Source organism: Pan troglodytes, chromosome 1 (genome assembly GCF_028858775.2).
Source record: "Pan troglodytes isolate AG18354 chromosome 1, NHGRI_mPanTro3-v2.0_pri, whole genome shotgun sequence".
Classification (NCBI taxonomy): Eukaryota; Metazoa; Chordata; class Mammalia; order Primates; family Hominidae; genus Pan; species Pan troglodytes.
Genome location: NC_072398.2, coordinates 2097292 through 2112500, shown reverse-complemented (window position 1 = coordinate 2112500; position 15209 = coordinate 2097292). Strand labels below are relative to the sequence as shown.

General features: G+C 42.9%; 1 protein-coding gene across 3 annotated transcripts in view; it reads right to left on the bottom strand.

The window, feature by feature from the left end:
• ZNF695 (zinc finger protein 695) overlaps window positions 1-7056 on the bottom strand; it is a 24286-nt gene extending 17230 nt beyond the window's left edge. Inside the window, exon 1 of one of the 3 annotated variants that reach the window (XM_063809301.1) lies at window positions 6859-7056. In XM_063809301.1, coding sequence (XP_063665371.1) covers window positions 6859-6861 — 3 coding nt within the window. In that variant the 5' untranslated portion in view covers window positions 6862-7056. The remainder of the gene's footprint in view (window positions 1-6858) is intronic. The other 2 variants (XM_001139463.6, XM_024353033.3) reach the window with 2 other exon arrangements.
• Between the last annotated feature and the right edge of the window lie 8153 nt (window positions 7057-15209).

The window sequence follows — 15209 nt, the reverse complement described above, 5'->3', positions numbered from 1 at the left end:
TATCAGTATTAACTTTGAATGTAAACAGGCTAAATGCCCCACTTAAAAAGCAGAGTGCAAGTTGCCTAAAGAAAGAAGACCCAACTCTATGGTCTTCCAGAAACCCATGTCACATACAGTGACACCCATAGGCTAAAAGTAACCAGAAGGAGAAAAATCTGTCGAGCAATCAGAAAAGAAAAACGAACTATTCTTATTTCAGACAAAACAAACTTTAAACCAACAATAATGAAAAAAGACAGGCCAGGAGCAGAGGCTAATGCCTGTAATCAGTACTTTGGGAGGCCAAAGTGGGAGACTCACTTGAACCTAGGATTTCAAGACCAGCCTGGGCAACATAGCAAGACCCTGTCTCTGTTTTAAAAAAAACAAGAAAGAAAGAAAAGGAGCCGGGCGTGGTGGCTCACAGCTGTAACCGCAGCACTTTGGGAGGTCAAGGCAGGCAGATCACTTGAGGTCAGGAGTTTGAGACCAGCCTGGCCAACACAGTGAAACCCTATCTCTACTAAAACTACAAAAAATTAGCTAGGCGTGGTGGCAGGCACCTGTAAGCCCAGCTACTCGGGAGGCTGAGGCACGAGAATCACTTGAACCCAGGAGGCTGAGGTTGCAGTGAGCTGAGATCATGCCACTGCACTCCAGCCTGGGCAACAGAGCAAGACTTCGTCTCAAAAAAAAAAAAAAAAAAGAAAGAAAGAAACAAAAAAGACAAAGAAGGGCATTGCATAGTGATAAAATGTTCAATAAAATCAGAAAACTTAACTATTCCAAATATATATGCAACCAACATTGAAGCACCCAGATTCATAAAACTATTTCTTAGAGACCTATGAACAGACACAGATAACCATACAATACTAGTAGAAGACTTTAACATTCCACTGACAGTATTAGATCATCAAAGCAGAAAACTAACAAAGATAGGGACCTGAACTCAACACCTCAACAAATGGACGTAATACACATCTACAGAACACTCCATTCAACAACACAATGCCCATTCTTCTCATCTGCACATGGCATATATTTTCAAATCAACCACATGCTTGGCCATAAAACGATTACCAACAAATTTAAAAAAAAACTGTTATCACACCAACCACACTCTCAAGACCACAGTTAAATAAAAACAGAACTCAATATCAAGAATATCTCTGAAAACCATACAGTTACAAGGAAATTAAATAACCTGCTTCTGAATGACTGGGTAAATAATGAAATTAAGGCAGAAATGAAGAAATTAAGGCAGAAATGAAGAAATTATTTGAAACTAATAAAAAAAAAAATACAGCATCCCAGAATCTCTTGGACAGAGCTAAAGCAATGTTAAGAGAAAAGTTTATAGTGCTAAATGCCCAGTTCAAAACGTTAGAAAAATCTCATATTAACCACCTAAGGTCAGACCTAGATGAACTAGAAAACCAAGAGCATACCAACCTCAAAGCTAGCAGAAGAAAAGAAATAACCAAGGCCGGGCGTGGTGGCTCCCGCATGTAATCCCAGCACTTTGGGAGGCTGATACAGGCAGATCACCTGAGGTCAGGAGTTCGAGACCAGCCTGGCCAACATGGTGAAACCCCGTCTCAACTAAAAATACAAAAATTAGCTGGGTGTGGTGGTGCATGCCTGTGATCCCAGCTTGGGAAGCTGAAGCAGGAAAATCACTTGAACCCAGGGGGCGGAGGTTGCGGTGAGCTGAGATCGTGTCACTGCCCTACAGCCTGGGTGAAAGAGTGAGACTCTGTCTCAAAAAAAAAAAGGGGGGGGGGGGGGGCGGCAAAGGACTTGAAGGGACATTTCTCAAAAGAAGATATGCACATGGCCAACATGCATGAGGAAAAATGTTCGACATCACTAATCATCAGAGAAATGCAACACAAAACCACAATGATGCTCTATTACACCATTCAAAATGGTTATAATTAGAAAGTCAAAAAATAACAGATGCTGACAAGGTTGCAGAAACAAAGGAATGCCTATACACTGCTGGTGAAAACATAAATTAGCCACTGTGGAAAGCATTTTGGAGATTTCTGAAAGAACTTAAAACAGGGCTGCCATTCGACCCAGGAATCCCATTACAGGGTATATACCCAAACGAGTATAAATCATTCTCCAATAAAGACACATGCATGTCTATGTTCACTGTAGCCTTTTCACAATAGCAAAGACATGGAGTCAACCTACCTGCCCATCAACAATGGACTAAATAAATAAAATGACATACATGAACACCAGGGAATGCTATGCAGCTATAACAAACACAAAATCATGTTCTTTGCAGCAACATGAATGCTGCTGGATAATTTAATTAATACAGAACAGAGAACCAAATACTGCATGTTCTCTCTTATATGTGGGAGCTAAATATTGAGTAAACATGGACACAAAGAGGGAACAAAAGACACTAGGGCCGACTTTAGAGTAGAAGGAAGGCAAGAGTAGAAACTACCTGTTGGATATTATGCTCATTATCTGCGTAATGAAATAAATAATTTGTGCACCAAACAACCATGAAACAAAATTTGCCAATATAACAAACCTGCACACATACTCCCTGAATCTAAAATAAACATTGGAAAAGAAAAAATAAATAAATTGTAAATAAATTATAGGGGAAAATGTTTCTCTATCTTTATAGTTTTGGTAAACTAAATTCAGTGATGGATATTCATTAAATATCCAGATCATTTCCAAATAAGATGTAATGCTAAGACATTTAGTTACTAAATATGAGTTCATCTTACATACTTTGGGCTTTTTATTTCAGAAAAACAAAATATATTTAGATGTTGGTAAATACATTATGTTCCACAGTGAAACACTGTTTCATTAGAACTATATTTCTAAAAATGTGTATTCATAAATTCTTAGTATTTGAATGACAGTAAAAATTTTTTCTTAGGGCCGGGCATGTGGCTCATGCCTGTAATCCCAGCACTTTGGGAGGCCAAGGCGGGCAGATCACCTGAGGTTAGGAGTTTGAGATCAGCCTGGCCAACATGGTGAAACCCTGTCTCTACTAAAATACAAAAATTAGCCAGGTGTGGTGGCAGGCACCTGTAATCCCAGCTACTCGGGAGGCTGAGGCAAGAAAATCATTGAACCCAGAGGGCGGAGGTTGCAGTGAGCTGAGATTGCACCACTGCACTCCAGCCTTGGCGAGAGATCGAGACTCCATCTCAAAAAGAACAACAAAAAAGATCACTCATGATGACCAAGTGGGATTTATCCCAGGGATGCAAGGATGGTTCAACATATGTAAATCAACCCATGTAACACATCATATTAACAGAATGAAGGAGAAAAACCATATGATCATTTCAACTGATGCCGAAAAAGAATTTCATAAAATTCAACATCCTTCAATGATTTAAAAAAAAACCCTCGAAAAACTGAGTATAAAAGGAGCATACACAGTAAAATCATACATGACAGACCCACAGCTAGTATACTGAAGGAGGAAAAACTGACAGCTATACCTCTAAGATGTGGAACAAGAAAAGGATGCCAACTTTCACCAGTTACTCAACTTAGTACTGTAAGTCCTAACTAGAACAGACAAGAGAACAAAATAAAGCTCTCCAAATTCAAAAGGAAGAAGTCAAATTATCCTTGTTTGCAAATGATATGATCTTCCACTTGAAAAAACCTAAAGACTCTACCAAAAAACTATTCAAACTGAAAAGCAAATTTGGTAAAGTGGTAGGATACAATACTAACATACAATAATCAGTAGCATTTTTATATGCCAACAGCAAACAATCTGAAAAAGAAATGAAGAAAGTAATCCCACTTACGATAGCAACAAATAAAATACCTAGGAATAAACTTAACCAAAGAAGTGAAAGATTTCAACAACAGAAACTATAAACCATTGATGAAAGAAACTGAAGAGCACACAAAATAACAGAAATATATTCTGTGTTCATGGATTGGAAGACTGTTAAAATGTTACTGTTAAAATGTCCGTAACTCCACAAAGCAATCTATAAACTCTGTGTAATACCTACCAAAATACCAATGACATTCTTCAGAGAAATAGAAAAACTAAGCCTAAAATTTTTTTGGAACCACAAAAGACTAAGAATAGCCAAAGCCATCCTGAGCAAAAAGGAAAAAACTGGAAGAATTACTCTACTTGACTTCAGATTATACTACAGAGCTATAGCAACAAAAACAGCATGGTACTAGCATAAAACAAGACACATAGCTCAATGGAACAAAATAAAGAACCAAGAAAAAAATCCATACATCTACAGCAAATTAATTTGTGACAGAGGCACCAAGAACATACTTTGGGGGAAACAACAGTCTCTCAATAAGTTGTGCTGGGAAAAATGGATATTCATATGCAGAAGAATAAAACTTGACCCCTTGGCCGGGTGTGGTGGCTCATGCATGTAATCTCAGCACTGTGGGAGGCCAAAGCAGCAGGGTCACTTGAGGCCAGGAGTTCGAGACCAGCCTGGCCAAGGAGTCCGAGCAGCCTGGCCAACATAGTGAAACCCTGTCTCTATTAAAATACAAAAGTTAGCTAGCTGTGGTGGCCTGCACCTGTGGTCCCAGTTTACTCGGGAGGCTGAGGCACGAGAATAGCCTGAGCCCAGGGGATGACAGAGTGAGACTGTCTCAAAACAAAACAAAACAAACAAACAAAAAAAGATGAAAAACAACAACAAAAAAACGTGGCCCCCGCCTCTAGGCATATACAAAAAATCAAATCAAAATGGATTAAAGACTTAAATCTAAGACCTCAAACTATGAACAGAAAACATCAAGGAAACTATCCAGGACACTGGCTGAGCAAAGATTTTACAGCAGAGTGTCAAGTGATTATTCTCTGCTTTCTTCTCACGTGAAATGTTCAGAACATAAAGAAAATATTTTTTAAAAAGCCACTCATGGCTGGGCACGGTGGCTCAAGCCTGTAATCCCAGCACTTTGGGAGGCCGAGGCGGGAGGATCACAAGGTCAGGAGATCGAGATCATCCTGGCTAACAGGGTGAAACCCCGTCTCTACAAAAAATACCAAAAATTAGCCAGGCATGGTGGCACACGCCTGTGGTCCCAGCTACTCGGGAGGCTGAGACAGGAGTATCGCTTGAACCCGGGAGGCAGAGGTTGCTGTGAGCCAAGATTGCACCATTGCACTCCAGCCTCGGCAACAGAGCAAGACTCTGTCTCAAAAAAAAAAGAAAAAAAAAGCCCATTCATTGCACTGTGAAAAAAACAAAAAAGAACCATTAAAATCTTGCATCTGTTTGAAAAGCAAATAAAGGACAAATAGGCCGGGCGCGGTGGCTCATGCCTGTAATCCCAGCACTTTGGGAGGCTGAGGCGGGCGGATCACGAGGTCAGGAGTTCGAGACCAGCCTGGCCAACATAATGAAACCCCATCTCTACTAAAAATACAAAAATTAGCCGGGCATGGTGGCGCCTGCCTGTATTCCCAGCTACTCAGGAGGCTGACGCAGGAGAATCGCTTGAACCTGGGAGGTGGAGGTTGCAGTGAGCCCAGATTGTGCCACTGCACTTCAGCTTAGCATTGGGCAACAGAGTGAGACTTCGTCTCAAAAAAAAAAAAAAAAAAAAAAGAACAAATAGTTGATAATGTTGTGTTTGGAGAGACAAAGTTAGCATTTGGGAATGTAGAAAAGAAACTGGAAACAAGATTTCCTTCAGGCCCTAAAACAGTTAGGCTGGGGGAACAGAGTCCTGGATTTGAGGTCCTGCTTGCCATACATTTGAAAAATGCTGGGAAAACCAGTTCCCCTGTGGAGTGTTAGAATAATTAAATGGCAGACAATTAGACTGAGTGGCTTTGATGTCCTGGGATTCTATCTAAGGAATCCTAGCTAACTTAGATGAATTTCTTGTAAATTGCAAACTTGGAGAAAAACAAAACGTAGGCTTAACCAACCACTAAATGCTAATAAATCTCTTATTACATAATCAGGAAATTTCATCCTGGACAGTCCAAATAAGGTGACTGCATAATGGCAACCGATCAATTATTAAACGTGGTTGCTTCCTCGTGCACCTTATGAAGACCTTCCCTTCAAGTTTAGCCCCAAACCAGGGCTAGGGGCTTCCAGATTCATAAATCACTGTTTGCTGGAATAAACTCCTTAACATTTCAAAGGTGCTTCAGTTTATTTTTTGAAGAGGAGAAAGGAGACCGGGCGCGGTGGCTCACGCCTGTAATCCCAGCACTTCGGGAGGCCGAGGCGGGCGGATCACGAGGTCAAGAGATCGAGACCAACATGGTGAAATCTCCGTCTCTAATAAAAATACAAAAATTAGCTGGGCGTGGTGGTGGGCGCCTGTAATTCCAGCTACTCGGGAGGCTGAGGCAGGAGAATCGCTTGAACCTGGGAGGCAGAGGTTGCGGTGAGCCGAGATCGAGCCACCGAACTCCAGCCTGGCGACAGGGCGAGACTCCGTCTCAAAAAAAAAAAAAAAAAAGAGGAGAAAGGAACCCACAGACCACAGCTCCTCCCACCCAGGAACCTTCCACGGGAGTCGGGACTCTCCCGAAAACCCCTCCGTCATCACAGCACAATCCAGGGAAGACGCGGCGCTGCGGGCGCGGGGCTGCCCCGGGAGGGCTCTGGGCCGTGCCGAAGTCACCAGGCAGAGACCGGACAGTCACCCCGCGGCCGGGATCCCGCTGCCGGCCCGGCCCCCACCTGCGCGGGACGGGACTGAGGGCCGAGCTGCGCCAGCGGGACTCGGCCGCACACTCCGGAGCCGACCGCCGGGAGGCCCGGGGCCGCCAGCGCTGGTTCCAGCCAATTCCAACCGATTCCAACCACCCCCTCTCCCTTCTCGGGACACCCTGCTCCGCACACTCACCATTTCCCAGCTTTTGGGGGTCCCAGCGTCCTCCCTAGAAATCTCGCAATACCTGCAGGCCACAGGGCGATGGAGCCTGCGGCAGTCACACGGGACTCTCCGAGAGGCAGCAGACGGGAACCCTGCACCCCGCCGGCCGCCAGGAGACAAAGGCCCCGCCAGATCCCCAAGGCCGCCCCTTCCTCTCTGGCTGCACGCCTGATTGGACAGTTCTCACGCTAGCGCCGCTGACTGGATGGGGCTCCAGGCCCCACCCCCTCAGGTCTTGAGTGACAGGAGGTGCGATCAGACACTGGGCCGAATGAAACAAGAGTGACAGGTTTCTGGGTGCAGCCCTTTTGAAGCAACATTCCTCACGGCACTTCGACCTGGACCCACCTGCCTGGGGGATAATGGCATTTAACCTTGTATATAAGATTATATCCATTCATAAGTTTTACACACACACACACACACACACACACACACACATATATATCTCACAAATAGAAACAATGAATGATAATTATTTTAAAGTTTCCGATTTCATAACCTTCCTGGCCTCTGGTCTTTTGACCAGGCAGCCTGAGCTGTGGAAAGTGAGGCAATCCTCTCAGGCAGCAATATGCAATATAAATAAAAGGTGAGCCACACGTGTCATTTAAAATTTTCTAGGATCTGGCGGGTCGTGGTGGCTTACGCCTGTGATCCCAGCACTTGGGGAGGCTGAGGAGGGAGGATCACATGAGGCCAGGAGTTTGAGACCAGCCTGGCCAGTATGGCGAAACCCCGTCTCTGCTAAAAATATTTTTAAAAATTAGCCAGGAGTGGTGGTGGTCGCCTGTAATCCCAGCTACTCAGGAGACTGAGGCAGGAGACTCGCGTGAGCCTGGGAAGCGGAGGTTACAGTGAGCCGAGATCATGCCTTTGCACTCCAGCTTGGGTAATAAGAGCAAAACTCCATCTCAAAAACAAAAACAAAACAAAACAAAAAAATCGGCTGTGAAGACATTTCCTCCTGCAGAAATTTAGCCAAACAGCTGAGTATGTCTTGAAGTCATTCTTTGGTTTTTAACGGGGCAAAGCTATTTTCTAAGACCTAAACCCTGGACTGGCCATGGGGCAAACCCTCACAACACATATGGAATTCATGCACAGTTAATGCATCTCTTACCTTGAACCAGTGGTTGCTACTAATTTTGTTTCTGATTCAGCCCAGTTCTACAACTGCCCTGCTATGCACAGGGCACTGTACTAGCTGTCCTGGCCTTGGTGAACATCACTGTGGGGAGAGGACTTTGCTGGGAAAAAGTTGCATCCCCCCAGATTGAAACCATTCCACTTTCCAAATTGGAGTAAAACTGAAAAGACCTAGGGGGGCACCCAAGGTTACAACATGAATAAATAGCTCAGAATATTTAAAGCCATTTGATGGTATCATGGGTGAGTGTGTCTCACTTCAAACAAAATAAAACACTACTGTTATTCTGAGATTCTAAGTTAGGATTTATGTAAAAATATATAATAATTTTTTTGATATACAACACACATACAAAAAAATACAAAGCATTCATGTAAAGCTCTGTGAGTTATCACAAAGCAAATACAGTTGTATAACCAAGAAATAGAACCAGCATCACTCATATCCCAACAATTACTATCTACCTCCCTTATCTACCTCCCCAGTGGTAACTAAGATTATTATTATTATATTATTATTATTATTTTAAGACGAAGTCTCGCTCTTGTCCCCCAGGCTGGAGTGCAATGGCGCGATCTTGACTCACTGCAACCTCCACCTCCCGGGTTCGAGCGATTCTGCTGCCTCAGCCTCCCGAGTAGCTGGGATTACAGGCGCCTGCCACCACACCAGGCTAATTTTTGTATTTTTAGTAGAGACAGGGTTTTACCATATTGGCCAGTCTGGTCTCGAACTCCTGACCTCAGGTGATCCACCCGCCTTGGCCTCCCAAAGTGCTGGGATTACAGGCGTGAGCCACTGCGCCCTGCCGATTTTTTTTTTCTTTTTTTGAGACAGAGTCTAACCCTGTCACCCAGGCTGAAGGTGCTCTAGCGATCCTCCTACCTCAGCCAACTGAGTAGTTGGGACTACAGGCACACAACCACCACACCTGGTTCATTTAAAGATCTTAAGAGCTAACATTGTACATCACTTTTGCCTTTTTATACAAGCGTTTTATTACAGAAAATTTTAGCCATATACAAAATAAACGAAATAGTATAATAGACCTGTCACCCTGATTCAAGAACTACTCATCTTGTGCCATTTTTGTTTCATCTATACTTCAACCCATTCTGCACTCACTGCTGTATTTTTTTAGTTCCTTTTTTTTTTTTGCATGAGGTCAGATGTACACACATTGAAAGGCACAAATCTTAAATGTACAGTTTTTAAAAAATAAAATATACCCATATAAGCTTCACCCCTTTTAAGAATGGAATATTTTCATCATTCTCAGAAAATTTCCTCATATTTCTTCCCAGGCAGTTTTTTTCTACTTTCAGAGGCTGTGTTGATTTATTTTCACTCTAGGTTCATTTTTGCCCAAAGCCATACAACATGCATTTTATTCCACTTTGTCTCATATACCCAGCTTGTGAGATGCAGTCAGGGTGCGTGCTTCAGTGGCTTGTGTCTTTGTACTGCTGGGTAGCATTCTGTTGTATGAATATCCGCTCTACAATTTGCTGAACCATTTTTCTGTTGATGGACATTTGGGTTGTTTCCTATTTTGGGTTTTTATGAACAAAAGATCTATAAATATTCTTGTACAAATACTTGTTATATTTAATGTAATTCCTTTTTAGAATTTGAGTGACATGTGTGTTTTCAGTGGGATGATTGGTGATGTTGAGTACCTTTTTATATACCTGCTGGCCATTTGTATGTCTTCTTTGGGAAAAATACTCAAACTGTTTCATATTTCTGAATGGGTTGTTACTATTCTCTTTTTTGAGATGGAGTCACGCTCTGTCGCCCAGGCTGGAGTGCAGCGGCGTGATCTCAGCTCACTGCAACCTCCACCTCCTGGGTTCAAGCGATTCTCCTGCCTCAGCCTCCGGAGTAGATGGGACTACAGGCGCGTGCCACCATGTCCAGATAATTTTTTGTATTTTTAGTAGAGACGGGGTTTCACCGTGTTAGCCAGGATGGTCTCGATCTCCTGACCTCGTGATTGGCCCGCCTTGGCCTCCCAAAGTGCTGGGATTACAGGCGTGAGCCACCACGCCTGGCCATATGCCACATTTTCTTTATGCATTCATTCATCAAAGAACACTTGGGTTGCGTCCACGTTTCCGCTTTCATGAATATTCCTGCAATAAACATGGGTGTGCAGATAAGTTTTTCAGGTCCTGCTTTGCATATTTTGGATAGATACCCAGAAGTGGAATCGCTATATCATATAATAATTCCGTTTGAGAAACCTCCATATGGCCGGGTGCGGTTGCTCACTCCTGTAATCCCAGCACTTTGAGAGGCCGAGGAGGGCAGATCACCTGAGGTCAGGAGTTCGAGACCAGCCTGGCCAACATAGCGAAACCCCGTCTCTACTAAAAATGCAAAAATTAGCCGGGTGTGGTGGCGCATGCCTGTAATCCCATCTATAGGGAGGCTGAGGCAGGAGAATCACTTGAACATGGGAGGCGGAGGTTGCAGTGAGCCAAGATCCCACCATTGCACTCCAGCCTGGGCAACAGAGCAAAACTCTGTCTCAAAAAAAAAAAAAAAAAAAAAGAGAGAAACTTTCGTACTATTTTTTATAGTAGCTGGATCAATATTTCCCCACTAGCAGTGCACAGAGGTCTCAGTTTCTCCACATCCTAGAGAACATTTGTGGGTTCTTTATTTGCTTGATAGTGGCCATTTAATGGGTGTTAGCAAAGGAAATCTGGTAGATTTGCTTTGCATTTTTATTTTATTTATTTATTTATCTTTTTCTTTTTTTTTTTTTTTTTTGAGGCAGGGTCTTACTCTTTCACCCAGGCTGGAGTGAAGTAGTGCAATCTTGGCTCACTGCAGCCTCAACCTCCTGGGCTCAACGAACCTCCCACTTCAGTCTCCCGAGTAGCTGGGACTACAGGCACCTACCTGCCAACACACCCAACTAATTTTTTTTTTTTTTTTTTTTTGAGATGGAGTCTCGCTCTGTCGCCCAGGCTGGAGTGCAGTGGTGCGATCTCGGCTTACTGAAAGCTCCGCCTCCCGGGTTCACGCCATTCTCCTGCCTCAGCCTCCGGAGTAGATGGGACTACAGGTGCCTGCCACCTCGCCCAGCTAATTTTTTGTATTTTTAGTGCAGACGGGGTTTCACCGTGTTAGCCACGATCGTCTCGATCTCCTGACCTCGTGATCTGCCCGCCTCGGCCTCCCAAAGTGCTGGGATTACAGTCGTGAACCACCGCGCCCGGCCTAATTTTTGTATTTTTATTATAGGTGTGAGCCATTGCGCCTGGCTGCTTTGCATTTTTCTAAGGATTTGTATATCACTGGTCAGTTTTTTGCCCATTTTTAAATGGCATTATTTGCTTTTTCTTTGTTTAGTTTTTGTAGTTGTTTATATATATCCTGTCAGATATTTGCTTTTCAAATATTTTCTCTCATTCCTTAGGTGGGATTTTGACTCCACTGAATGTTTCCTTTGACGTGCAGTTTTTTAAGTTTAATGTAGTTCATTCTTTTAGTCTTTTTTGTTGTTGTTTATATATTTGATGTCATACCCAAGAAAATATTGCCAAGACCAATGTTATCATCTTTCCCCTTATGTTTTCTTCTAAGGATTTTAGAGTTACAGTTTATTTTCTATTTATTTATTTATGTATTTCGAGACAGAGTCTCACTGTCGCCTAGGCTGGAATGCAATGGTGTGATCTCAGCTCACTTCAACCTCCGCCTCACGGATTCAAGCAATTCTCCTGCCTCAGCCTGTCGAGTAAGTGGGACTACAGGTGTGTGCACTAATTTTTGTATTTTTAGTACAGACGGGGTTTCACCATGTTGGCCAGGATGTTCTCGATCTCCTGACCTCGTGATCCGCCTGCCTGGGCCTCCCAAAGTGCTGGGATTACAGGCGTGAGGCACCGCGCCCGGCCTAGAGTTACAGTTTTTATGTTTAAGTATCTAATCCATTTAAGATGGCTTTTGTATATGATGCAGGGTAAGTCTCCAGTCTCATTTTTTCCCACGTGGATATCCAGTTTTCCAACATCATCTGTTGAAGACTGTTCAGGCCGGGCGTGGTGGCTCACGCCTGTAATCCCAGCACTTTGGGAGGCCGAGGCGGGCCGATCACGAGGTCAGGAGATCGAGACCATCGTGGCTAACACGGTGAAACCCCGTCTCTACTAAAAATACAAAAAATTAGCCGGGCGTGGTGGCGGGCGCCTGTAGTTCCAGCTACTCGGGAGGCTGAGGCAGGAGAATGGCGTGAACCCAGGAGGCGGAGCTTGCAGTGAGCCAAGATCGCGCCACTGCGCTCCAGCCTGGGAGACAGAGCGAGACTCTGTCTCAAAAAAAAGAAAAAAAAAAAAAAAGCATTCAAGAGTGTATTGTTATCTTTCACGTATTTTTAGATTTGTCAGTTTTGCTTCAACTTTAGATTTCTAGTTTTATTTCACGTGGTCAGAAAAGATACAGTGTATGAGTCAGTCCTCTCAAAAATGATGAGTTGTCTTGTCTTCTAACAGGTTGTCCCTGAAACAACTATCCATTTTCTCCTACCCCCAGCTCCTGACAGAGTGTAGTCTACTTTCTTTTTCCAGGGGTTTGACTACTTTAGATATCTCATATAAATGGAATCATACAGTATCTCTCTTTTTTTTTTTTTTTTTTTTTTGAGACAGTCTCGCTCTGTCACCCAGGCTGGAAGGCAGTGCATGGTCTTGTCTCACTGCAACCTCTGCCTCTGGGTTCAAGCGATTCTCCTGCCTCAGCCTCCCAAGTAGCTGGGATTATAGATGCCCATCACCATGGCCAGCTAATTTTTGCATTTTTAGTAGAGACGGGGTTTCACCATATTGGTCCAGCTGGTCTCAAACTTCTGACCTCAAGTGATCCGCCCACCTCAGCCAACCAAAATGCTGGGATTACAGGCGTGAGCCACTGCACCTGGCCCAGTATCTTTTTTGTCACTTGGTTATTGCACTTACCATAGTGTCCTCAATTTATCCCTATTGTCAATATAACAAAATTTCAGCTTTTAAACTGAATAATATTCAGTTATTTGTGTTTTTCAAATTGTCCTTATCCATTCTTTCATTGAGGGAATTTGGATGCCTTCCACTTTTAGCTTTTGTGAAAAATGCTGCAGTGAATATGGGTGTGCAAATAAGACTTAATATGACCATATATGCAAGGGTTTGTTTCTGTGCTCTATTCTGTTTCATTGTTGTATTTGTCTTCCTTTATTCCAGTACCAGACTATTTTGATTACTATAGCTTTATAATCTGTTTTAAAATCAAAGCATGATGTCTCCAGTGTTTTTCTCTTTTTGACAACTCTTGGGCTCTTCTGGTTCCTTAAATTTCATATGGTTTTTAGAATTGCTCTTTATATTTATTCAAAACATGACATTGGAAACTTTGATAGAGATTGCATTGGATCTGTAGATCACTTTGGGCCGAATATGGCCATCTTCACACTGTTAAGTCTTTTATCCCTTAAATGAGAGCATGTTCAAGAGTTTGTTGTTTAATTGTTACATATTTGAATTTTTCAGAATTACTTGTGCTTTTGGTTTCTAGTTTTATTTAACTTCTATCTGAAATCATACTTTGTAAGATTCCCACTTTTTAAAACCTGTAAAAACTTGTTTTGTGGCTTAACAGTTTATTTTTAATTAATTAATTAATTTTTTTTGACACGAAGTCTCACCCTGTCGCCCAGGCTGGAGTGCAGTGGCCCAATCTTGGCTCACCACAACCACTGCTTCCCAGGTTCAAGCGATTCTCCTGCCTCAGCCTCCTGAGTAGCTAGGATTATAGGCATGCGCCATCACGCCTGGCTAATTTTTGTATTTTTAGTAGAGATGGGGTTTTGCCGTATTGGCCAGGCTGGTCTCGATCTCCTGACCTCAGGTGATCTGCCGGCCTCAGCTTCCCAAAGTGCTGGGATTATAGGTGTGAGCCACTGCACCCAGCCGGTTGCTTTGAATTTTTAAAAATTCTGCCATCATGCTCATGTCTTCAGCCTGGTATAATTTTATATTAGATTCATAAGGTATATTCTACAAAATCCAGTAAGATAATCTGTTATGTTCATTTCTTTCAGCTCTGTCATCTCATTACAACCAAGGCCTTTCACCAAAGCAGGGCACAGATATTTTGTTTTGACAAGTAATAATGGGAAGTGGTGAAAGCTGTGACTTTGAGAATTTACACTTAAGGAAAAAGTGTGAAAATGTGGGTGGAGGTAAAGGCCGAAAAGAACGTTCTAATGTGCATCACCAATGGGCAACAACTACTCATAACAGAAATTTACCTGCCACAGGAGACCAAGAACATAGAACATCTCAGAAGAAACCTCAACTTACATCAGCTGCTTCTATATAGAAACATGTTTCTATAAGTAAATATCAACATCGATTTTTGAAATAAACCTTTTGTAATGAAACTCAGAAAAACTTTAACCATCACTCAAATTCCAGTAAACATCAGAATTCTTATTTTCCAGATAATCATTAGAAATGTAATAAATAAAGGAAAGTATTTTAACATTCCCCAAAACTTACCATCCATCAGAGCATCCATACTCAAGAGAAGCCTTACCGATGTAAGAAATGTGGGAAAATTCTAACTAGTTCTCACTGCTTACTCAGCATCAGAGAATTCTCACTGGAAAAAATTCACACAGATGTAATTGAAGGGGTGGGTTGCCCCTCCACACCTGTGGGTGTTTCTCGTAAGGTGGAACGAGAGACTTGGAAAAGAAAAAGACACAGAGACAAAGTACAGAGAAAGAAATAACGGGACCCGGGGAACCAGCGTTCAGCATATGGAGGATCCCGCCAGCCTCTGAGTTCCCTTAGTATTTATTGATCATTCGTGGGTGTTTCTCCAAGAGGGGGATGTGTCAGGGTCACAAGACAATTGTGGGGAGAGGGTCAGCAGACAAACACGTGAACAAAGGTCTTTGCATCATAGACAAGGTAAAGGATTAAGTGCTGTGCTTTTAGATATGCATACACATAAACATCTCAATGCTTTACAAAGCAGTATTGCTGCCCGCATGTCCCACCTCCAGCCCTAAGGCAGTTTTTCCCTATCTCAGTAGATGGAACGTACAATCGGGTTTTATACCGAGACATTCCATTGCCCAGGGACGGGCAGGAGACAGATGCCTTCCTCTTGTCTC